Source organism: Amblyomma mixtum, chromosome 10 (genome assembly GCF_055824585.1).
Source record: "Amblyomma mixtum isolate Tamu chromosome 10, ASM5582458v1, whole genome shotgun sequence".
In the NCBI taxonomy this organism is placed as follows: domain Eukaryota; kingdom Metazoa; phylum Arthropoda; class Arachnida; order Ixodida; family Ixodidae; genus Amblyomma; species Amblyomma mixtum.
Genome location: NC_143021.1, coordinates 112,069,406 through 112,094,576, shown reverse-complemented (window position 1 = coordinate 112,094,576; position 25,171 = coordinate 112,069,406). Strand labels below are relative to the sequence as shown.

Sequence of the window (25,171 nt, the reverse complement as noted above, 5' to 3'; positions counted from 1 at the left end):
AAAAATGATAGGTGTAACGTTAAGAGATAGGAAGAGGGCAGAGTGGGTGAGGGAACAAACGCGGGTTAATGACATCCTAGTTGAAATCAAGAGGAAGAAGTGGGCTTGGGCAGGGCATGTAATGCGAAGGCAGGATAACCGCTGGTCCTTAAGGGTAACGGAGTGGATTCCAAGAGAAGGCAGGTGTTGCAGGGGGTGGCAGAAAGATAGGTGGGCTGATGAGATTAAGAAGTTTGCGGGGATACAGTGTCCGCAACTGGCAAAGAAGGACAGGGTCAGTTGGAGAGACATGGGAGAGGCCCTGCAGTGGGTGTAGTCAGGCTGATAATGATGAATGATGATGATGGAAGAAGGCAGTGAAGTGAATGAATGAATGAATGAATGAATGAATGAATGAATGAATGAATGAATGAATGAATGGTGCAGATGCGTGCCATCCTGGGCTTCAAGAACCTCGAGGAGGAGAACAGCGACCAGTGCCCGTGTGGCGAGAGCCTGCGGGAGCTGCTGAGCGGCATGCACGACGACCTGGTGGGGCGGCTCAAGGCGGCCTGCTCGGCCGAGGAGGAGTCGGCCGAGGGCGAGGGGGAGAGCACCAGCAGCCTGCGCCAGAAGCTCATGTCCCTCGTCAACCTGGTCAAGTCGGCCGAGGAGCCCGGCAAGGAGGACAAGGAGCGCATCACACTGCCCGAAGGTCAGCTGAGTCTCACCCCTTTTATAGTAAAATACAACTTAAAAAAACAGCAGCTGCTAACACTGGGCCGTGGTCCGCAGCGTACTGCATTGCTCTGCTGGCCAGTCGCAACTGTAAATGAAATCAGCTTCATCAAACAAACCATGTATCAAAATTCTAGAGCTCGTAATTCTTTTTCTTGTGATAAGGTCTTGTTTACGTAACAAGAAACGTTAAACCAGCCGACTACTCTTTCGTCGGGGAGGAATTCTGTGCACGCAGGCTGAATGTGGGCGGATCTTCACTGCAGACTTAAGTTGTATATGACTATAGTGTGAACAATTGATTGAATGATTGATTCAATTTTATTTCTCAACATTCATACAAGGCATGCTTGTGAAAACATCTGGATCCCTAGCTAAAAGCTAGTTGGGATCCATGCAATTTAGTTTCAAAGCAGAAAATTGCAGGCATAACTAAAATTAATTACATACATATAAAAGCTCATGAAATTAGAAAGAAATAAATGGGTACATAGAGCAACAATATTCAGAGCACCAAGCCTCTTTTACAAACACATACAAACACACAAAAATACATGGAAAGAAAAAACGCTGGCTTCACTCATTGTTTATAATATTGCTTCAATGACACAGGAAAAGTTACATTTTGCCTGCCATTTCTGTAGTCAAAGGGCGTGGCATCTGATGGGGATGATTGTAGCCTGCCGATTAGCTATTTCTTTTTTTACTAGAAATATGTTTTGATCATGTAGCTTTGGAAGCCCTGAAACGGCACGAAAACATTGCGGCATGGCATCCAATGTGGCAGTCATGTTTTACGGAAAGCTGTGAAATGATTTTGTAGAAAGTGAAGATGACTTCAGTGATGAAGAATGTTAGGTGTTGTCTGCAATGACAGAAAGATGGAGGGCGGCAGAAACGAGAGGGTATTCTACTGCAAGTTACACAGGAAGAAGCCTGGCCTCCGCCTAGGAGAGGGCTTCAAGAAATACCACGCTCTGAAGAACTCCCTGTGAAGCCATAGTGAAGCAGAAAAAATGCTGTAAATAATGTTTGTAACCAAATTATGACATGGCACTCCCTTTCCTTATGAGGAGCTGGGAGGACCAAAAGAATGCTGACCAGAGCAGAAGGGAGTCTGCGTCTGACCAGAAAGGGTTAACTGGTAAACAATGTGTACACGTCACCTTTACGATGAATCGCTGTCGCCTGTCCTACGCACACACTGTGAACCAGGTGGCCCTGAACAAAGCACAGAATCTTACGTACTTAGATGCTTATCTTACTGCTGATCTGAGGTGGTCAAAGCATGTTTACATTGTGAAGAAAGCTGCTGGTGTCTTGATTTCTTCAGAAGAAATTTCAGCCATTTTCCCAAACGCTGCAAAGAAGTATTGCATTTCAACCGTGTCTGCACAGTTCACTTGTGTCTGTTGGAACCCATACATGCAAGAGCTTGTAGAAAAACTGGAAAAGGTTCAGAATTGGGCAGTCTGTTCTGTTCTTAGAAATTATGACAGGACACTTAGAATGCCAGAAAACAAAAGCAAACTTCAGTGCCTGGGCTGTAAAACTTGAAGAAATCTCAGAGTGAAATTTTGGCACAATACTTTGTTCCGACACTGATACAGACAGATAAAAACATTCAAAGCTATTGTTTTATGCTTCAAAGAGAAGGGACCACAATTTAAAACTTCCTTTTAAAATTGACATACTCCATTGTTCGTTTTTTGTCAGATAAATCGATGAATATAAGGCTTTCCTGCCACATATTAATGTTTGACCAAAGGAATTTTTTTTTCATGTGTTAAGTGCATGATTTCATCTTTTGTTAACATGAAAGTGACCCCCCTCCCCTCTGTAATGCCTATTGATGATGCAGGCACCAAATCAGAATCAGAACGTTTATTCACGTAAAAATCGATACAGAAATTGCTGTGTAGTCATCTGGATCCTTAGCCGCTATGGCTAGTGATGGATCCATTACAAACATTGTCAGAGTTAAACAATCACTATATGGAGCATTGCTATGAACAACAACACGTGTTTAGCTTGGTGCATCAGATTGCTTATTGAGATATTGCCATTTTAGTTTAGAAACAAAGTTGGACGTGTATTTCATGTAACGCGGTACGGTATTCCATATTTTAGCCCTGTTAAAGGATATTGAGCACCTCCCGGTAAATTAAAATTATCGCCAGGTATCGAAACTGGTATCGACAGGTATAAATGAGTAGATTGATTTAATGTGGTGTTCAAGTTAGCAAAATGAGATGGGCCGTGTGAGGTAGACCGGAGGGATCCTGCTGCTGTGCGCAGAGATCCTCACGCGCAAGGTGGTCCAGACGGTGGTCAAGTGGGCCGAGCAGTCGGAGATTGAGGACCGCGAGGTGGTGCGGCAGATGTTCCGGCTGCTGCTGCGCATCTACAGCTCGTGCGGGGAGCTGATGAACGCCCTGGAGAACACGTACGTCATCAGCCACCGCAGCCAGGCGGACATCATCAGTGTCCTGAGCCACCTGGGCCGCGTGCGGGCCCTGCTGCCCGTCCAGATGTCGCCCCTCGAGGAGGAGGTCATGCGCAAGAGTCTGTGGTGCGTACGCCCCTTCCCCTTTTTGTGAACGGTGCAGCATTGTCGTATTTTTATGCTCCTGTTCTCATTGACTTTGTTAATGCGCTAGCATTAGAGCTAGCCTCACCATGAAGGAGAAAGCGACATCCGATGTGGTAGCGTTGTGTACACCACCTGCCAGCTGACACCTGTCAACCAGTTGCCTCATCATCATCATCAGCCTGACTACACCCACTGCAGGGCAAAGACCTCTCCCATGTTTCTCCAATTAACCCTGCCAGCTGCAGCCACCCTATTCCCGCAAACTTCTTAATCTCATCTGCCCATTTAACCTTCCGCCTCTTATGCTTGCCATCTCTTGGAATCCTTTAACTGACCATTGGTCATCTTGCCTTTGCATTGCATGCCCTGCCACTTCTGACAGGTGGCAAAGTGGAGAGAGTGACATCACCCTCTCCACTTGAACTGGTGGGGAAGGAGAGGCCGGAAGATGGCCGCCATGGTAAGAACCCAGAGGGTGGCTACTGTGGAAGGTGAAGGGCCAATCAGCCAATGCCCAGCAGCTTGTGCTCAATAAGGCTCTAAGCTGGCAACTGTCTCCTGAAGCAAGAAGACCGGATGCTAATGCATTGTCACCACATAACCGTATTCAAGTGCCCCGTAATTTTTAATGCGACAGCATTGGGAAACAGTAAGGCAGCACTGGTGTCTATGTGAAGCTTCCATGGCAGGTGTTGTTTATTTTCCTCTTTCCACTTTTGTGCTGCCCCCCCCTCTCTGCATTTTTCCACCTGCTAACTGTTCCCCCTCCACAAGGAAAGGTGCATAACTGGCTCTATGGGTCAGTGGACACCTCACTCGCGCTTTGAGGCATGCGATGGTGGTGTCCACCTGACACATTACATGGCTCCTGCTGTGACCCCTAATTTGCTTCTGCTAAATGGCTTGTACCACAGTGTAGGACTACACTCAGGTGCTGACGCTGTGCCCGGCGGCGCGACCAGATCTTGTTCGCTGCTCCTCGCGCTTCTCCAGAACACAGACAGATGCATCCACACGAAGAGGGCTTGTCTAGTCACCAAGCTGTGGCGGCTGTAATGCAGGTGTTGCTCGATCATTCAGTGCCGTGGCTTGTAAGTACGCTCTGCTCAGTGCGGTGAGGTACAAAAGGGTTGAAACTACTGTCAACATCAAATTATTTTGGTGACTTCGTGTTTTACTGCCGGGACTGCATGGATGGGTGGAACAGCAGCGAGGATGCTGCCCCGCGATCCTTCTGAGATCGTTATCGAAATGCATTGCACTGCAAAGTTTTTTTCGTTCATCTGCACAAATGGTGAGAGCACAGTTAACTATATTACTCTTAATCATAAAAGGTCAGCCGCAGCGTGCATGCTCCAACATTTGGGCCAAAGAGCCTACGCATACATTCAGACATTGCTTTAGCAGTGTAATACGCCACCACTGTGACATGATGCCCGCTGTGCAGAGAAACCTCAAGGGCGTTTCCGCTTTTCGCCTAAATCAGAAATGTTGCTTCCGCAGCCAGGAATAGAACCCACACTCTTGTGCTGTGTTGTGGAACACCTCCGCCACTATACAAGGGCCAAAAGGAAACGAGGTGTGCATTTGGGACGTCTTAATGGCTAGTGCAGTGCACTTTTAGCTATGCGATGCAAAAATGGTTAGTGGAAATTCCCCTGGCATTCCTCCTGCCAAGCTCAGCCTTTAAGCCGACACTGATGATGCTGAGCTGTTGTCTCCCTCAAGGAAAGATAGGCATGCATGCGCAAAGGTAAAATACTTGCGCGTCCCCTAAACATGATTCTTTTCTCTTGAGGGATGTTTGTAAACGGCCATAGAAGGTGGACAAGACCAGTGCACAGGAGAACAAACCTTGGCACCACGAATGCTGATGAAGACGGAGCTTGCACTGAAATGAGGAGGTGCCTCCAAGTTTCATCGTGGAAGAAGGGCATGGTCCTTGGTCAGCTGACACGCATGATATGTACTCCAGTCACCTGTGCGTAGTTTCTTTTGAGGGCCCCATGATGGAGCGACGTCTTTTTGCTTTTCACAGGCCATCCCTGACCGCTTGCTTTCCTGCTTGGCACACATGGCTGCAGACTTTTGTTTTTCTGAAGGCTTTCTTGAGCTTGCCTGTTTTGTCAGATATCTGGGACATCCAGGAAAAATAACTGAGCACAGCATCTGCCGACAGCACCTGTTTCTTGGGTGCATTCAAAAGTACCTTGCCATTGAACTCGGGGTGGTGCGATTATATATCATACGCTCAGGAAAGTGCTTCTCGCAGACGTGGTGACTCTGTTGCAATATCATGTCTGCTCTGGGGACTTCCTGGCACCAAAGTTCCGGGCGAGCAGGCTCCGACAGAGCTTTAAAAAGTGACACTTGGTCCGGACAACTCTGGTAGCCTGATCCGCAGTTGGGTACGAAGCACTTCTTACCCATAATCGCGTCTAGTCGGCTTCTGGACCTGGCTGGACTCCTCGGGTGTGCCACAGCAACAACCAACACGTCACAGCCACCGTGTATACCATTGGGGGCAAAAGTTACCGACCCCTCCCCCTTCAGGTTCTGACGTGTGCCACTCTGCATAAGAGCACCACCTGAAAAAACACTTCTGGTGCTGAAATGGGCCTACTGCGCCAGTCTCAACACTAGAAGTGCTTTGTCAGGTGGTGCCATCGTTCAAAGTAGCAAGGGCTAGAACTTGAAGGGGGGGTCTGTTACTTTTGCCCTCGACAGTACATAGGCTGCGACGATGGTTCACGGCATCGGCCCGAGCCCCCACATGTGTTTGCACAAATGATCACTGCGGCTGGTACCAAACAGTGACATAAAAAGCTAGTTCTATCAAACTTTGTTTCTGCACGGTGTCTACCACGACGTGAAAGCTGAGGGCCTGATGTCCACATCTTGTAATGTTGGCAGCGCAAAACACCGACATGCACAGCCTGAAATGGCGCCGAAAGCTGGGCACGGCGAATGGCCACAGTGACTCTAATGGCCACTAAGGCTCCTCTGCAGAGGAGGCTGTATTAAGAGGAGCCTCTATTAAGAGGAGCATTAAGAGGAGCCTTAATGCTCACTGCTCGGTAATGCCCTTGCGTCGCTGTGGTCGATGCAAGTACTAGAGGGCGAACATGATCTGTGTGCGTTCTCTGCCGCAGTGGGCAGTCAGTGTCGGCAACTAAAATATTCTTACGCTGTGCTTGTACAGAGCTACCACAGCTTTCACTGTAAAATGAACGTGGCTGACATAAAAATGGCTGCCAAGAAATATGCAAAATAGACAGCCTCCTGAAGACTGTCTGTGCAAAAATGGGCTTGCAAGAGTGTTTCCTTCTCGCATTACTCGAGAGATATTCTTTTGTGCTAGTTACCTCTCAGCATTTCTCAATGTTTACGTTTGCACCAACATTATGATGGATCTTGTTCTCGCAAAGAACTGCGGCCTGCTTTTACCAGGTTCAACCCTATACAGCGTGCGATGCTTTTGAGGGCTGAGGCAGCGTGTCTAGCAAAAAAGTTCTAGTGCCGAAGAGTTGGCAGTGTCGCTGTCACCGCCAAGCCACAGTCGCGACTGGTATGTGCAGGCATATTTAAATTCTGTAATAATAGTCCTCATAGGGATGGTTATGCAGCCCAGTGTCATGGTACGTTGGCGATGTGAACACGCCGAGCGGTGCATTTGCTAATGTAGAGGTACGTGGAACATTGGTGATACACAGCTCTTTTTCTTTGCCGCATGCTGTCGCACGAACTTCGTCCGAGGAGCACTTATAGCCCTGTCAAGCGCACAAGTTAAGTGCGCTTACAAGGAGTGTGCTTCGGCATCCCGAGTGACACTTTAGGCTACGCAGTGCTAAACGGGAAGGCAAAGTGTACTCATAGTAAAAAAAACGGCAACACGAAATGAAATAAATTTTGGAAGAGGTCGACGAAAACTAAAAAAAAAAAAACTTAGAATTTGATTGTTTGACGTGATAGCCAAATGAAACAAACTTAAACAGTCTCTAACTATAAAAAAAAATAGAAATACAAGGAGAGCCAAGACTAACCAAGACTATCCAGAATTTTGACAACAAAAAAGATAGTGGAGTGGAGCGCAGTTACATCTGATCGTGTTTCTTTGTTGTGTTGCTTCGCCTGTAGCCATAACAAAGAAATATTTTTAAAAGCAGTGTCACAGAAATTAAAATCAACTTCTGAGTACTTCTTACGCACAGTGCATACTATATACCTTGAAAGTCGCTGCTGTCGAGGTTACACACTCGGCCCTCAGAGTGTTATTCCGTAAACGCACTCCAACCTGAGTGCACTCTTCTGAGAGTGACACTGCACTTGCGACGTTTAGGTTTGACAAAGTGTACTTATAGCGAGTGACACTCTTGTAAGTGCACCTAACTCACCCGCTTGGCAGGGGTATTAGAAAAGGACTTGGAGGTCCTCTGCTGCTCCGCCCTTGTAAATCGAGGGACATAACGAGACCATGCAGGCACACAGAACGCATAGCCAGAAAGCACCCCACAACGCACCAAAACTCAGCTGGCTGCCTGTTGCGTTATCAATTGCAGGTTTTCTTTTGACTTCCAACATTCAGGTTGCCTTTTACCCGTCTTCCTCGTGTGATAACAGTGCACCAGCGGCTTCAAAACAAAAATGTACTTCAATATCGATTAAACATGTAACCTTCATGCACCTTTGTCAACCTCTGAGATATGTGATGTTTTTTCTCCTACTTCATCGTCACTTGTGAGATTGGACTGTGGCGGTGATACCTGTATTTTATTTCTTGCTCTTTTCTACCTTACAATAGCTTTGTTTTCATTGAGAGGGGAGTTTTTGCGTTTAGGAGCTGGTATTCTATCAATACAAGCCAACTTCAGTTTCTTCTCGGTGTTCCTTTAACGTGCACTGACATCACACAGTACACGTGTCTCTAGCATTTCGCCTCCATCAAGATGTGACTGCCACAGTTGGGATCGAACCCGCGACTTTCGGGTCAGTAGCCGAGTGCCGTAACCACTGCGCCACCACAGTGCTCGTGAAGGTCATTAGCCGAGTGAGCACTTCCTTCATTAAAGTAATGGGACTGATTTAACTCTTCATGTATACTTCACTGTGACATCTGGAAGCTGCGAAAGAGTCTGTAATTGATTGTATCTGTGCAAGAGAAAAAAAGTCGTATTGGTGAGTGAGTGCCCAGCATGTGTCCTTGTGCAGGGCCCTGGTGAACAACCGTATCTTTTTTCAACACCCGGACCTCATCCGCGTGCTGCGTGTCAACGAGAATGTCATGGACGTCATGATCAACACACTGGGCAAGCGGGCTCAGACGCAGTCCTCGGGACAGGCGCCCGCGGCAGCGTCTTCACCAGCCTCGCCATCCGCGCCTGAGGCCACATCCGCCGACAAGGTAGGGCAGCGTCGAAGACGTGTCAGCAACTCAGTGTGATATAAATCATTGCTCTGGCTCAACATTCTGCTGTATAGCGAGAACAGAAAACGCTGAGAAGTGACACCATCCTTGTGCCAAATGTGCCAGACTGCACCAAACCAGATAAGTTGTGCCATCGTGATAAAAAGTGGGAAAATTGCGCCAACTTGATCCAAACTTTTTGCTGTTGAAATGGGTGGTGCTGTGCACCAGTTGTCCGTGCAGGCCTAGCCTTAGTTGCTGCATGATGTTTGCTGTGAATCAACTAATGAAAGAGAATGTTGCAACATGCACTTCCATGGTGGACTAATTATCGTTATTTCTGCGTATACAGCACATCGCATCTACCAGCATATCACTTTTACTGAGCGCTGATGAGTGACAGCCGATGCTATGCGCGGGTATGGCTGCAATGCATAGATAACATTCCACTCTGTCAGATTTTTGCACCAAATAAACTATCAGTCTTGTGAAATCCATTCCTGAAAATCTCGCTGACAGTGTGGCCAACTACAAAAATGGCCGTGGGGCTTGGTGCTCCTGTACACTTTAACTCTTTCCCTACCGCGCCCATTGAGCATTGTTAGCCCGCTAACGATCATTTCATGCCCCGATTTCAGAACCTTCTGCATTGCCAATGACCACGCTGCACATGTAGTTTGTAGGCCAGGAACCAAAGTTTTGTTTCTGATGTAGTTTTCTTTTGTCCCGCGAGGGGGCACTTTCTAACGCGCTGCGAAGAAATGAAGACGTGGACCTGCGCTCATTGCTCGCCATGTTCCCTGCAGATGACACCTTCGCCGCTCGACTTCGGAGCCTTCCGCGTTGCTTACAGGCACGATGCGCATCGGGCTTGTAGCCGGAGAACCGAAGTTTTGTTTCTGATATAGTTTTTTTTAAGCTACAAAACGGCATTTTTTTAATGCACTCCGAGGATGCGGTACCATCAAAGTCGCTTGGCAGCCTTCACATACACGGCACGCGCTCTAAGACATAGCAAATCTCACGACTGTTTCGTCTGTGAGTGATTTAATCAACGGCCTGTGCAACAACGAGCCTGAAAATGTTGCAAGGTGCTGAAGATGATTCAGTATTCACATCGGTGATGATGAAAACCAGCCTGAAACACAGGCGGCCGCACTCCGATGCACAACTATAGGGTTTCCAGTTATTGTTTTGTAGCAACAATACTATTCAAGATAGAAATGATTTTTTTTGCAGTCAGTGGTCGATAGAGTAACAAACATTTTGCATATTTGAAAAAATTTTTAACATTTTTTCTTTTTAAATACAAGCGTGTTTTTGCAAGTTTTGTTGAATTTTTTTCTAAAATCTCGTTTTTAGCAAATAAAATTTTTTTTTTGCAACATGGAATTTGTTGTTTAAACGTATATTAATAGAAAGCAGCTTTATTCAGCTCTGTTTTTGGGTATTGCAATCAATATTGTATGCAATGGTTTTTACAGAAAAAAAATGTACTGAAACCTTCAGAAAATGGTCATTTTCCCCATGGTAGGGAAAGAGTTAAGCTAGGAGCCATGCTTTTTCATAGGTTTGGTGTGCAAGTTTTTCAGCTATATAACAGTTCCTCTGAATTTAAAGAACTTCATGATTAGTGCATGCAGCTCTAGCAGTAATTAGTGGTATTGAAGGACGCACTTCAATGCAGAATGATATTGCGTAGTCTCTCATGGTTCAGCTGAGGCAGATCTTTTATTGCCTGCTATAAAATGGAAGGCATATTTCTCTGTTTGAAGAGCGAGGGAGGGGGGCTACAGAAGGACGAGAAGTGTTAGCTTTAGGGAGCATGCGCAAAGTCCAGCAGCACGGCCCATTGTAAGCAGCCATCTTGTTAGTACTCCTTTGCAGACACCCGTTACAGTCGCCACAGCCGCTGTGGTAACATGCTGCGCCGATGCACGCATGAACGCGATAACTGCTCGTAAGTGACACGCTGCAAGTAGCCTAACTGTTTTTAAAAAGAATGGCTTCAGTTCCTGGAGGCTATGCAGCGGCGCTCTCCGAATGCGATGGACGACTTTATGAGGAGAGGACAGAAACAATCGGGACGGACCCTTTCACGCTGTGGGCATTGCGGGAGAACTCGCATGAGGGGCCAGTCAAGCTGCCCTTGACGCAGCTTTTATCTCATCACCCTCGCCACACCTCGTACATGCCCTGTACTGAAAGTTGTTGTGGGAAATAAACTGAAACTGAACTGAAACAAGCAACTGCATCCAGGGCATAGGCTTGTGATTATGTGTGGATGCTTCACCACTCGTATCCAAATGAAGTCACTGGAGGCACTGGAGGCCCACAACTTTGTAACAAGTGGCTGGATGCATGAGCCATCAGTGAATGGAACTTTTTCAGGGCTACAAGACTAAATTGATTTGTTCATTGGTGGCGAGGTGCTGGAAGTAGTTAGAGAATATGACTAGAAGTAGTAAGAGAACATGTCTACTTAGGGCAGGTAGTGACCGCTGATCCTGATCATGAGAGGGAAATGACTAGAAGAATAAGAATGGGGTGGAGCGCATATGGCAGGTTCTCTCAGATCACGAATGGCAGTTTACCAATATCCCTCAAGAGAAAAGTATACAACAGCTGTATCCTACCGGTACTCACCTATGGGGCAGAAACGTGGAGGCTAACAAAGAGGGTTCAGCTTAAGTTAAGAACAACGCAGCGAGCTATGGAAAGGAAAATGATAGGTGTAACGTTAAGAGATCGAAAGCAGGCGGAGTGGGTGAGGGAACAAATGCGGGTTAATGACATCCTAGTTGAAATCAAGAGGAAGAAGTGGGCTTGGGCAGGGCATGTAATGCGAAGGCAAGATAACCGCTGGTCCTTGAGGGTAACGGAGGGGATTCCAAGAGAATGCAAGCGTAGCAGGGGGCGGCAGAAAGTTAGGTGGGTGGATGAGATTAAGAAGTTTGCAGGAATACGGTGGCCGCAACTGGCGAGGGACAGGGTCAATTGGAGAGACATGGGAGGGAGGCCTTTGCCCTGCAGTGGGCGTAGTCAGGCTACTGCTGCTGCTGGCGCTGATGATGATGAAGACTAAAAGCCAACAAGAAACACAGCAAAAAACAAAAATAAAACATAACAAATAATAGAAAGCAAGGTCTGGTGAAGAGCCTGAGTTCAGAATTACAAGAAGTACAGTGATAGGGAAATGGAAGAATGTGCTAAACGTGGGATGATTGAAGCTGCAGATGAACAGTCAGTGCACAAGCAAGATTTAACTTTCACTGTCAGAGAAAGTACTATCCTTACTTTCATGAGACTAGATTTTAGGAGTACTGTCTTGTACACCTGTCTCGAACCCGTATTGTATTTCTTTTCATGCCTTTTGTTTCGCTCTTTGCTGTAGACTTTGGTCTTCATTGTCTGTTATGTTTTTTATGCCGTGTTTCTTTTGGCTTTTAGTCTTTTGTTTATATATACTCTTGTCTCGCAGAGCGAGGCATTACTGGAAGGGATATATATACAGACCTCCTGCATGTTTGCAAACAAACGAGGAGGCGCTGCTGCCTTTAGCAGGCCCACGGTAGGCATAAGGCCAGGGCAGAACATGTCTTGAGCGTGGGTTTTGGGGGTTTGTTGGCGCGTTTTTAGTTTGAGTGCGGTTGAACTTAATAATTCCGCTCAAAATGAATGAGCTTGCGTTAACGATGTATTCCGGGAAAATACTTTGGAACTGTGAGTTGTGTATGTGATTGGTAGTAAGCAGAAAACGTGCAGGCTTTGACTTCTACGCAATACATTGAAAATTCGATATCCCTGCAGTAACCCGCTTTGGAGTAATGCAAACGCAATGACGCCTCCTCATTTCAAGTTGCTTTTTTGTTTTTAATTGCTGCCTTTATTACCCACTTCATCCACAATTAATTATTTTATTTCACCTTAATTCACAATTTGTTTGCAATTAATTCACAGTTAATTCACTTTAATGCACCCTTAATGTGCACCTTTAATGCACCCCTGGTACTGCACTTAATCTGCAGTATCATTTCTTGCATTGATGCTTTCAAGTAATAAATAGCAAGGCCGCTGCGGTGTCTCAGTGGTTACGGCACTCGGCTGCTGACCCGAAAGACGCAGGTTCGATCCCGGCCGCGGCGGTTGAATTTTTATGGAGGCGAAATTCCTGAGACCCATGTGCTGTGCGATGCCAGTGCATGTTAGAGAACCCCAGATGGTCGAAATTTCCGGAGCCCTTCACTATGGCGTCCCTCATAGCCTGAGTGGCTTTGGGATGCTGAACCCTATATACCATATACCATACCATAAATAGCAGTCACTCTTATGTAGCCTTTGAGACCACAGTAACAGAATCGCTGTATGAGTTTCGTGTGGATCATTTCTCAAACTGCTGAGCTGTGCACCCAAGGCTCAACCTTGTAGTCGAGGATCACTGGGTAGCAGCCTGGGCTGTTTTGTGAAGCACTACAAAATATGTGCAATGTGAAAGTAACGGGAGACACAATGGCGACATACAAGCGCTGACAACTAATATTTATTTTTTGCTTGGCAGAACATGCGATGAAAGACAAGAAATCAGTCAAAAAGGCAGCACACAAAAGACAAGAAAACAAACCAAACACCTTAGGGAAGGCCATGGTAGAGAGAGGGTGTGGTAGATGGTCCTTGGCGATCACAAAATGAACAAGGGAGGGGAAAACCTCAGGTGGCTTGAGCCAACGTTTCGACAAGGGGTCTTGTCTTCGTCTGTCTTCGTCTTGTCTTCGTCGTCGCCCAGACGAAGACAAGTCCCCTTGTCAAAACGTTGGCTCAAGCCACCTGAGGTTTTCCCCTCCCTTGTTCATTTTGTGATCACCTCAGGGGAGGGGCAGGTAAAACCATATCAAAGGAATGTGTGGGCAAGACAGCCAGTCCATTGGCATTATCTTTGAAAGGTCCTTGAAAAAAGCGAACTTATGAACGAGTGATGACATTATCAAATGTTTAACCTTTTATTGCCTGCAAAACACACATTCCGTTTATCCCCCTGTTTGGCACGTGATGTCCTCAGTTGCTTATGCAGCATAAAACCCGGCATAAGTGAGTGAAGTGATCTGTCTCTCCCTCTTTAGGACACGTCGCATGAGATGGTGGTGTCCTGCTGTCGCTTCTTGTGCTACTTCTGCCGCACGAGCCGCCAGAACCAGAAGGCCATGTTCGACCACCTCGACTTCTTGCTTGAGAACAGCAACATCCTCCTCTGTGAGTGCAAAACATTTCGTGCACCATGGGAATGAATTGCACTTGACTCTTGACAGTGTGAAATTTATGACAGCAGCATGCCGTTTGAATTAAGGGGAGCCTTTGTGGTATACTCAGTGTTGAAGGGACCGAGCCTTCAGTTCGAATAAACCAGAAGTTCAAATTAAGCAAGTTTCAGAGAACAATTCACTCTAGCATTTCTTGCAGAGAGGCTTCATTATGCATTTTGAAACAGGATTCAAAGCCTCTTGGAGCTCTTTAAAGCGGCTGTCTTAGTATAGACCCAGAATTGTTTACGAACATGAGGGGTACTGGAAGATACTGGGAAGTTAGCCCCAGCCAGCTTCGACATCCGCAAGCTGGGTGTTACAATCTGTACATGTACAGTCGGGTTCGCTTATAACTGCCACATTTATAAGAAATCTTTGCTTATTACGAATGAGGGCGGTGCTACTGTCAAAATACCGTATAAACGCGTGTAAGGGCAGCACCTATGTATGGGCCACACCCTGTTTTTCAGAAGGAAATAATAGAAGAAAAGATCCATGTAAGGGCCACACCCAAACTTTCCTTGTTCCACGCTGGGATAGCCTTCGAAATGCATAGCCCTGGCCTCCGCGATCAGCTCCGGTAGAGAGCAACTGTGCGTTTAATCACGGGGGCCACGCACGTGCACAGGAGCTTCCAGGTGTCGCCCACGGATGACGCCCGAGGCCGCGATTCATCATCATCATCGTCAACTTTTTCCTCTCCTGTGAGCTCCCGCTGTCCATATCGGCATCAGTATCGCTAGCTCCAGTTTTTTGTGGTAGTGTGTTAGTTCACCGTAGTTGTGGCTTTTGCGTGCTGCTGCCGAGCGTTGCAGTTTTAGCACGATGGGCTAGCACCTTAATAGCTACATGGCTGGTTTGCTCATGGTACATGGTTTGCCCAAAGACGGCAAGCGTGCAGTGGGCAGCAAATTTGACATGGCCGAGAAGTGCTTCCGACTATGCTGAAACCAAAGGGATGCTCTGAAGAACGCAGGCTGCAAAAAGCGCACTGTCCGAGGCAAGCCGTGCGAGTTTCCCGAACTAGAAGAGCTGCTCTGCTGTGCGATGGAAGTGTGGAACAACAGCTACACATTGACAGTTGACATGCTGCGTGACTTCTTGTGGCATGAGCGTGCACCAGACCACAGCACCAGCTCGGAGTCGGAAGACTCCACAAGTGATGACTCAACGTAGAGTAAATGCTGCTCAATCCCAGATTGCTCTGTTTTTACTTTTAAAAAATTTTTTTCTTCGCACATCGTTTGTATGGGCGGCACCCCAAAAACTGGCCCTCGAATCTGAAAAAAAAAGTGTGGCCCTTAAACACGTTTATATGGTAATCTCACTGTGGTATCTTTAGTAATGAAAATGTTAATTTCAGAACGTGCATCTCCCCGTAATAGTGCGATAAACAAACTATGCATGGTAGCAGACAATGACGCCGCTACACCAGCACTAGCTGCGCCTATCGGTTGTGTTGTCGTCTGCTAAAGGTCACCTTCCTTCACTTATCATGCCGTTTGGGAACTGCTTTTGATGTCGAGCAGTCTAGGCTGTCCAGCTGAGTGAGCAAATGTAGCACACCTGACGGACTCCACGAGAAGCTTGCGTGAACCGGAGGAATACCTGTGGATGCCACAACTTTTGGTAGCATTTCTGGCTTCACAACACACACTTATCATGTTTTAAAAGGATACCATTGAACTGACGTTGCATAGATCGCCACTCTGTTCTTGAAAGCACTCGTCAACTGTTAACCAACAGCTGCCTGCATGGGTACTCTGGGAAGTGAGAAAAATTCATTTCTGAAAGTTTTTTTGCTTACATGTGTTCCTAAGGGTCGTGCTCCTGCCCTGTAGGAGGTGACTGCCATGTGCATTGCGGTGTTCTAAAGATACATCTCCTTTGAAATGACTGCATATTTTTGTATTCTGCTCTAGGATGTGCTCAGTTCTTGTTCATGAAAGGACGACCGCGTAGGTTCACTATGTAATCTTAAAACAGCTTTGAAAACGTTTACATGTATTCCTATCGGTCGTAACCCCTTTTTTTTGAACACCAGTCGGCCCAGCCGGCTACAGCAGTGCCACTGCATCTTTCTTATGTCACAGATTGGTGTTGTTCTACAGTGTAGGCTTGTTAATTCAACTTTGCTTAATTCGAACTTCTGCACTCATATTAATGCTGTAGCTCTGCCGACGGCCACTGCAATAAAAAGGCGGCCATTAATTCAAACTGTGTATAATTCAAACAGTTTTTCAGTGCCATAGTTCAAGGTTAAGCCCGTTCGGTGAGGAAAATTCTGCGCATTAAGAAACAAACGCTTGCCAGGGTGAATTGAAGTAAAGCGTAAAAACATTGACGTTTCGGCACTGTTACGGGTGCCTTGTTCACAAGAAAACGAGCAGCAAGTATAGAATATTTTCATCTGCCTCTTTTCTTCAAATCTCAGGCATAGTTGAAACAAAAGTTTGGCCGTGCTGTGCGTGTTAAACATTGTTAGTTTTAAGGGGGGACGAGGGTCTTAAAACTGACCTTTTTATTTGTGGCCAGAATTTGATGAAATTTTGCACACAGATGTGTTTTTCTCTTCTGATTTCAAAAATATAGTCATAATTGAGCTAGTGGTCTTAGATCAAAAGTTATCTTAAATTCTAGAGCGTAACTAGGTAATTTCTTACGCAGCTTTAATGAACTTTCTCATTGCATTTTGTTGCTTTTAATTGCATGAATTGATAGCGAGCAAATTCGCATACCCGATGACATTCTTACTTTTTTTGTTTAGGCCAAACATAGATAGCAATTTACAATTAGCTTAATGAGTTTCAGTGTAAAATACTGCGACCTTTTGCTCTCGACATAGTATAACAGGAGGACATGCATTTAGAGAAAAACGAAGAATGTCACCGGGTATGGGAACTCCCTGACTATCAAATTCATGCAAATAAAAGCAACAAAATGCAATGAGAAAGTTCATTAAAGCTGCGTAAGAAATTACCTAGTCACATTTCTAGACTTTGTAAGATCTAAGACCACCCGCTCAATTATGATTACATATTTGGAATCGGAAGAGAAGAATGCACCTGTGTGCCAAATTTCATGAGATTCTAGCCACAAATAAAATGGTCAGTTTTAAGACCCTCGTCCCCCCTTAATAGCTTGGTCATAAAGATTGCCACTTCTTATGCCCTGTGTGAAGCTAAGTGACATGTTCCCACTCTCAACCACGACAGCAGTTGTAATTGCAGCCCGCTGTCTGTTGATCTGCTGCAGCACGTCCCTCCCTGCGGGGGTCAACGCCCCTGGACGTGGCCTACAGTTCCCTGATGGAGAACTCGGAGCTGGCCCTGGCCCTGCGAGAGCACAACCTGGAGAAGATAGCGGCCTACATGTCTCGGTGTGGACTCCAGTCCAACCTGGAGCTCGTGGACCGTGGCTACCCGGATGTTGGATGGGACCCCGTGGAGGGAGAGCGCTACCTGGACTTCCTGCGCTTCTGCGTCTGGGTCAACGGTCAGTGTCTGCAGCTCTTCTTGCCAGCTGATGAAACGGGCTGCACTCAAGACTCTTTAATGTGCAGCTGCGAGGGGGGGGGGGGGGGGGGGGGCAGGCAGGGTAACTTGCTAATGCAAACGCATTAGATGGCTATTTTGGCATCCTACGTTGACTCCGGAAGTTGTTCCCCTGTCACTAGTCATGAAAGTCTTGAGACATTAGTATAAAGAATGGAACCCGGGCTGCCTGCGTGCGAGGTGATGTCACAGAATAACGAAAATTTAGAGTGACCAAAGCAAATTGCTTCCAGTCTACGGATAAGGCTGGTTTGAGCAGCAACAGATATTGCAGGTGTCGAAATCCCAGTGATGGGGTCACTGGTTGAACTCAATGGGGTGGCAGTATTACATTCACCAAGATTTTGAGCAACCGTTTGTCGTACAGCATTCTGGGTGGTGTCACAGCATTTCTGTTTGCATATAACTTGCAAATGTAAGTCGAGTTGTAGGCTAGATTGCGACAGGGATTTGGACTGATGAAATATACACCTTCAATTGCATGCTTTATGCGACTACATTTTCCCCTTAAGGTGCCACTGAGATGTGAGATGGGAAGTTGGAGGCTAGCTTGGGACAAGGGTTTTTCAGACATGCACCTTCAGTGGCATACTTTATGGTGCAGTTGAGGTGTCCACCAAGATGTCAGAACTACTACTGTGCTCTTTTCTTTCCTCAAAAACCTTTCCTTTCCCGGAATCACATGCTTTCGCATCTCCATGCAAGCAGACTTAGTGCCCTCAGAATTTTTCTTGGCCTTGTCAACTACAATAGGGAACTGCATTTTCAGACGTCATTAATTTGGAGACATAACTTCACCAGCGAAAGAACGAGACACTAGGAGAAGAAGAACACAGGACAACGCTGGACTAACAACTGAAGTTTAATCGAGAAACGGCCAACCTAGGTCACCAGAAGACGCATACGTATCAGACACACCAAACAAAACAAACAGATACATAAGTGGCAGATCACCGAGGAGTGGATACACGCTCCAACACTGGCAAACAACAAAATACAGATAATAGGCCTATCAATCTTGCACGCACACACTTCTGCTAAGAAAATTAACTTCCTTGCTAGTGAGATGCAAGGACGGTGCACTGACGCATGTGTCACTGCCTTGCAGCCTAATATGAAAGGCCTCAAGGATTTCCCTCTCCTTCCTGTTTTTCCCTTTTCCGATAACAGAAATGTTGTTAAAACCTGGAACACATTCTTTACAACTCCTGCAGTGACATGGGACAGTATTTTGATCTGACAAATTTTTCAGTATTATGTTCACGTGCCTGGTCATTAACACTTCTGCCAGTTTGGCCCGTGTACACCCTACCACATGACAGGGGTATCTTGTAAACGACCCGAGTCAAACAAGCAACGAACTTGTTAGCATGCTTAACAGTGCAGCTCTTGGACTTCTAGATTAACTTCAGTTTCTCGATTAAACTTCAGTTGTTAGTCCAGCATTATCCTGTGTTCTTCTTCTCCTGGTGTCTTGTTCTTTCGCTGGTGAAGTTATGTCTGATGTACTACAACTAGCCCACATGGGTACCTTGTTACATTAATTTGGACTTGTGCGATATTTGGGACTTTAATGAGAAAACATCACACACCTCACAGGAACGTGTATGTTTTCATAGGTTGGGACCATTTGTGACCTTCGCCTGCAGGTCTTCTCATCGTGATGCTGTTGGGTACTTGCCCTTCTATCTTCCCTTTGCACAAAACCCATAACTGCCCTTGGACACCTTACTGCTGCCCGCAGCCAGCTCCATTACTAGTTATGCTCGTGAGGCCATCACCCAAGCCAACGCTGCCCGCCTGATTGCTCATCGCAGACTGTCTGCCTCCCAAGAGTCTCAAAAACACCACGACAGTCCCCACTTGTTGGTTTGTGCGAAAAACTTATGCTGCGCTACATGGATAATTATCATGCTTTGCACACGGTAGCCGACATTGCATACGAAGTTGCACCGCTTCATCCCAAGTCCACGTCTACTACAGTGCCTCCTGAAGTAGTGCTTGTGACCCGTCTCAAGCCCTATAATTCGCTCCCCACATCACCCGCCTAGCACACACCAGGACGATGACTTTGCTGAGGGTGACCAGATGACTGAGAAGTGACTGCCTGTGCTATTGAAGACGACGATGCTTAAAGATTGGTTTAGTTTATGGGGTTTAACGTCCAAAAGTGACTGAGGCTATGCCTTAGTTTAGGGCTGCGAAAATTTCAACCACCTGGGGTTCTTTAACATGCACTGACATCGAACAGTACATGGGCCTCTAGAATTTCGCCTCCATCGAAATGCGACCGCCGCAGCTGGGATCGAACCTGCATCTTTCGGGTCAGCAGCCGAGTGTCATAACTACTGAGCCACCGCGGCAGCATGATGACGCTGAAAGAGTGTGTGCTTGAGCGTCCTTTAAGTCTCTGTCGTTGAGTTCCACATGGTGAAGCACAGTCCCTTGTGGAGACTTCGGACTCTGTGGTGTTAAAGAATTAAGATTTTTTTCGCCTAAAATATACGCCAAGGAAACTGTGGAGTTAGTACTTCCGACCAAAAGTTTGTTTTTTCAACCCAGTGGAGATGCGAGTGGGCATAACTGTCACAACCCATTCACTGCAGTGGAAGTGCCATCTTGGATTCAAACGGAGTCAGTCGGATGGATTGGCTTAGATAGGCTTGGCTGTCTTGTCCTCGTTATTGCTATTCGAATTAACGGCGTGCTCTACATGGCTACCAAGGTGGTGTACAAAGGAGGGTATACAGAAGAAGTGCACTCAAAGGTGACTCAAGTGCTCCCCTGAATTTTACCATGTGCAAACAGAACGTGGGAAACGGTGAAACTCACCATGTTTCAAGTTGGTTCTCAGCAAAAACTGACCTTTTTAAAGTTTACGGATTTTTCACGCTCCTCAACTATTCGGATTATTCTTCAGGTCCCAGTGAGTCCAAAAAATAGATTGGTGACTGCACCTAGTTTTACAATGTGAAGGATGAACGACGGATTGATATTTTCTGATGTTTCAAATATTCTCTTACATTTTCTTGTATTTTCCGATAGATCTGATATTTTGTACTAAGGGAGTGACGAGGCAGCACGTGTGTATACAACTTAAGTCTTCAGTGAAGCTCCATCCACATTCAGGACTGCCACACAGAATTTCTCCACGGAAAAAAAAAAGAGTAGTCAGTAGTTAAAACTTTTTGTGTTACCTAAACAAGAAGCTAATCACAAGATATAAAATCTAGAATTTTGATTCCTGGCTTGTTTAATAAACTCAAACATTAAAAATCTGATTTCGTTTACTATTGCGGTTGGTCAGTGGACCAAAAATTTTGTGAAAAAGTTGGAAGCATGTGTTTTCTAAGACATAATCTGTTTACCAGAATTTTTGTTTCCTCGGATTGTTTATTTTACTCCATCCCACCCTGTATGCTGTGTAACGTGTAAATTGTTCCTTTGTGTTCCTGTTTTATTTATTTGATACCAACTCTGTAACAGGCCAATAGGGCTAACAGTATTATAAATAAACACAGGATGCTGCAGACCGTAGCCTGGTGTTAACAACTGTTGTTTTTTGTTTAAATTGTATCCTGCTACAGATAACTGTAAGGTGTACTTGTGGAAAGATAATTTGCACGTGTGAATGTTTGATAATTTCGAATATTCAGTGGAATAGTAAAGTATTCAATACTTGATTCGAAATCTCAGAGTATTCATCTCGAGTGAATAACGTTTCTGGAACATGTTAATCTGCAAGTTTGCAACGGCTCGTAATGTTGTTGTGTTTTTATGGATTGGCAGGACGTAAACACAGATTCATTGAGTTTGACGATACGCTCAGATTTTTTTTTTTTCATGTATTAGCCTTTTGTGTTCGCAAAATGCATGATTTTGAGAATGCCTATTGTGCCGTTCAACCTCTTTTGCGTGCCAGAACTAGTATTCGAAGTAGTCGCTTTGAAATTGAGTGCAGAAAATTGCTCTTTGCTTCGAACAAAAAATCACTCTTCACACATACCCAGAATTCGGAATTGCCTAGAAGAATTGGCTCACTCCAGTCATCTTTGTTCCTGAAGTCCGCAATATTCTACCATTGTAGGTGTAAAACCCCGTCATCTGAGGCTCGTTGTGGTGTGTGTGTTGTCCCAGGTGAGACGGTGGAAGAGAATGCCAACCTGGTCATCCGTCTGCTGATCCGCCGGCCCGAGTGTCTGGGCCCAGCACTGCGGGGCGAAGGTCCGGGGCTGCTGGACGCCATCCGGGAGGCTGTGCGCATGTCGGAGCGCATTGCCGCTGAACGCCTGCAGCAACAGCAGCAGCAGGTGAGAGGCCTGGGCAATGTGCTACACAGTGGCTGTTCCGAGGCTTCTTTGTGTCGCTTATCCTAAGCTGAGAGTGGTAAAAGTGAGGAGCTTCGGTCTATGCTCTGGCAGGTAAGGGGGGACGAGGGTCTTAAAACTAACTTTTTTATTTATGGCCAGATCTCATGAAATTTTGCACACAGATGCGTTTTTCTCTTCTGATTCCAAACATGTAATCACTATTGAGGTGGTGGTCTTAGATCTTACAAAGCCTAGAGTGTAATTAGGTAATTTCTTATGCAGTTTTAACAAACTTTCTCATTGCATTTTGTTGCTTTTAATTACATGAATTGATAGCCAGAGAATTCTCATACCCGGTGACATTTTTTGTTTTTCTCTAAAAGCATGTCATCTTGATATACTACGTTAAGAGTAAAAGGTCGCAGTATCTGATACTGCAACTCGTTAAGCTAATTGTAAATTGCTATTTACACGTGGCCTAAACAAAAAAAGTAAGAATGTCATCAGGTATGGGAATTCGCTGGCCATCAATTCATGTAATTCAAAGCAACAAAATGCAATGCAAAAGTTCATTAAACCAGTGTAAGAAATTACCTAATTACACTTTAAAATTTAAGATAACTTTTGACATAAGACCACCAACTCATATGTGATTACATTTTTGGAATTGGAAGAGAAATACACATACGTGTGCAAAATTTCGCAAGATTCTAGCAGTAAATAAAAACGTCAGTTTTAAGACCCTCGTCCCCCCTTAAGGAATTTCACATTATAGTCTATATGCAGAAAGCAGGCATAGTTGTGATTAATTGCAAGGCTGAGAAGTAGTTATCGCTAAAATTATTAAAAAATTTTTGAATCTCAAATCAAATCAAATCAACTTTATTCAGCATTTTTTGTCCTGAAGAACAGAAAAGAAATGCTAGGGTAGGAGCAAAAACCTACAAATTCTGTAGCTTGACGGGGCTCCCACCCCTGATTGGCAAAGCCAACAGACTGTCACGTTATATATATATATATATATATATATATATATATATATATATATATATATATATATATATATTGGAACCAGCGAAAAAAAAGTATGCAAAGGACTGTATAGTAAGACAAGTGCTATATCTGAAGTAGTTTCGATGTGAGAAATGAACATGCATCTGTGTTAACTCGTCGCAGACTATTTACACATATTAAGATTGCAATTCAACGCACAGAAAATGAAAGAAACATATCTAGCAGGAAAACCAAAAAATCGTGTCAGCAGCTCCAAAGGGCCAGATACAATCTAAAAACTTAAAAAAGTGGTTTATGTTCCCATTAGGTGCTTGGTAAATGACAGCAAACAACTTATTTTCACTTTGAGCCGTTACAACCTCGTAATCAGCATTAATTTCAGGAAAGTCTGGCTGTACAGCACATGCAAACTGTTTTGATACCAGCTGTAGTACACCGCCACCACGTCGGTGGGACCTGTTTAGAAAAAAAGCTCTCGTATCCCGGGAGATTCAAAACATCAGCTGTAGAAGAATACCACGTTTCGGTTACCATAATAACTTGAAACTTGAAACGGAATTCGGCAAGAAACATAGCCAGTTCGTCGCTTTTCTTTCGCGCACTTTGGGCGTTGCAATGCAGAACACTGATACAACTGTTGCCAGAAGGACAGGTAACATCGTTAGGAGCAGCCATCAAAAATAATTCTCATCCAGATCGGACTCACAATCAACTCGGATAACTCGGGACGTTTGCGTTTTCCGTGCGTAAACCCTGCCATTCATGACCCATGCGTAACGCCAGCCCACCTCCCGTTTCTTGCCAATTGTCATCCCAGAAACCTAGTTCATCTGCACCGAACCGAATTCTGCGTGCTTTCTGAAGAATGGCATCGCGCTTAGCGCGGTTGTTGAAGGCTACTACAATGTTGCTGTTACTATTCGTTTTTTGCTCCGGCCTTTCTTCGACAGTATCGTCGTCGCCATCTTTCTGGTCAGCAGCAGTGTTTCGCACAGGAACCCTGTGTCAGGTTTCAACATCTTCTTGTGTTATAGATTTGCCAAGTGCGTCATCAATCCTGCCAAGAAGATCAATCAAATTTTCGTTTTCGTCCTCAGGAATGCCTTTAATCTCAAGGTTTTTTTTCCTCGAGTACTGATCCTGTGCGGTGATCCGCATCGAGTTTTCATTTGCCATCTTTTTTAGTTGTGCAAGTTCTTTGATTCTTTGATCAGCTCCTCATTTGTCACTTTCAGAGCGGCGTTCTCTTTTTTCAGATCAGCACAGTCTCTCCGAAAGTCCTCGACATCTTTGTTCATGTGCTCTAGACTAGCCTTCAGTTCCCTTATTCTTTGCCCATTTGACGCTTCAAGTCAGCTATCTCAGTTCCCATGATGAACAACAAACACGTTTACACTGGTCGTGGGTAATAGCAACTGGTAATAGCAACTGGCAGCAGAAGCAACGGGAAGGACTTAGAAATAGTAATGCAACAAAGTTGCGAGAATTCCAACCTGCGATACAAGCAGAAAATGAGCGTGTGCTCGGTCCGTTGCGTCCGCTGCCAAGCTCCTGTGGTGGTAGCCTATAGCTGGTGGTTGACATTATAAAACTTTTCCAGCTAGCCAAAGAAAGTCTCTGTTACACCGTTTTATTGATATTGTGCTCAATCCCAGTAATATAAAGCCAGCTGTGAGACCATCGCATTAGTGGTACATTTGAACATCATTTTAATGTAACACCAGTATCGTTTTCGGACTGTGCTTAATGTTAAAATAAGGGAGCACATTACTCATCAGCATACATCCAAGCGCAGCAGCCATATGACTACAAAGACACGCTTATCAGCTTCCTCAGAAAAATTCGTCCTGTTCTGAGGTTCAAACCCCGGACCATTCTTTGTCCACAACTGGCTCTTTCCTCTGACTGTCTTGGCCCGTATTGCATTTCGGATGTCCAAAGGTTAGTCCGCTTTGGAACTAGAGACCTCCGTTCCAAAGAGACCTCCGATGGATGACTGGGCAGTGACCTTGAGACCTCCGTTGGAGGTCTCAAGGTCACTGCCCAGTCATCCGTCGAATCATTCGATGCAAGACCATGACCCATGTCCAAACACAATGCATATTTATTTATTTTATTTCAAGCTACTGCAGGCCTATGTGGCCCAAGCAGGAGGGGCAAACAACATAACAAAAAACTTAACTTGCTGGAAACTTAGTTTTGCCAAGCTAAGTTTTCTGTGACCATTAAAAAACCAGTTGAAAGAGTCTTCAAACCCCCGAATCCCCCTCCTTTGCTGATTC

The 25,171-nt window shown here is 45.4% G+C and overlaps 1 protein-coding gene across 5 annotated transcripts in view; it reads left to right on the top strand.

Moving 5' to 3' along the window:
- The window catches only part of LOC149326691 (ryanodine receptor-like), a 539,764-nt gene that overhangs the window by 283,538 nt on the left and 231,055 nt on the right, over positions 1-25,171 (top strand). For all 5 annotated transcript variants that reach the window (XM_089562900.1, XM_089562898.1, XM_089562899.1 and 2 more), the window contains exons 52-57: positions 427-694; positions 3,016-3,289; positions 8,519-8,711; positions 13,832-13,961; positions 17,267-17,506; positions 21,703-21,875. In XM_089562900.1, coding sequence (XP_089419026.1) covers positions 427-694; positions 3,016-3,289; positions 8,519-8,711; positions 13,832-13,961; positions 17,267-17,506; positions 21,703-21,875 — 1,278 coding nt within the window. The remainder of the gene's footprint in view (positions 1-426; positions 695-3,015; positions 3,290-8,518; positions 8,712-13,831; positions 13,962-17,266; positions 17,507-21,702; positions 21,876-25,171) is intronic.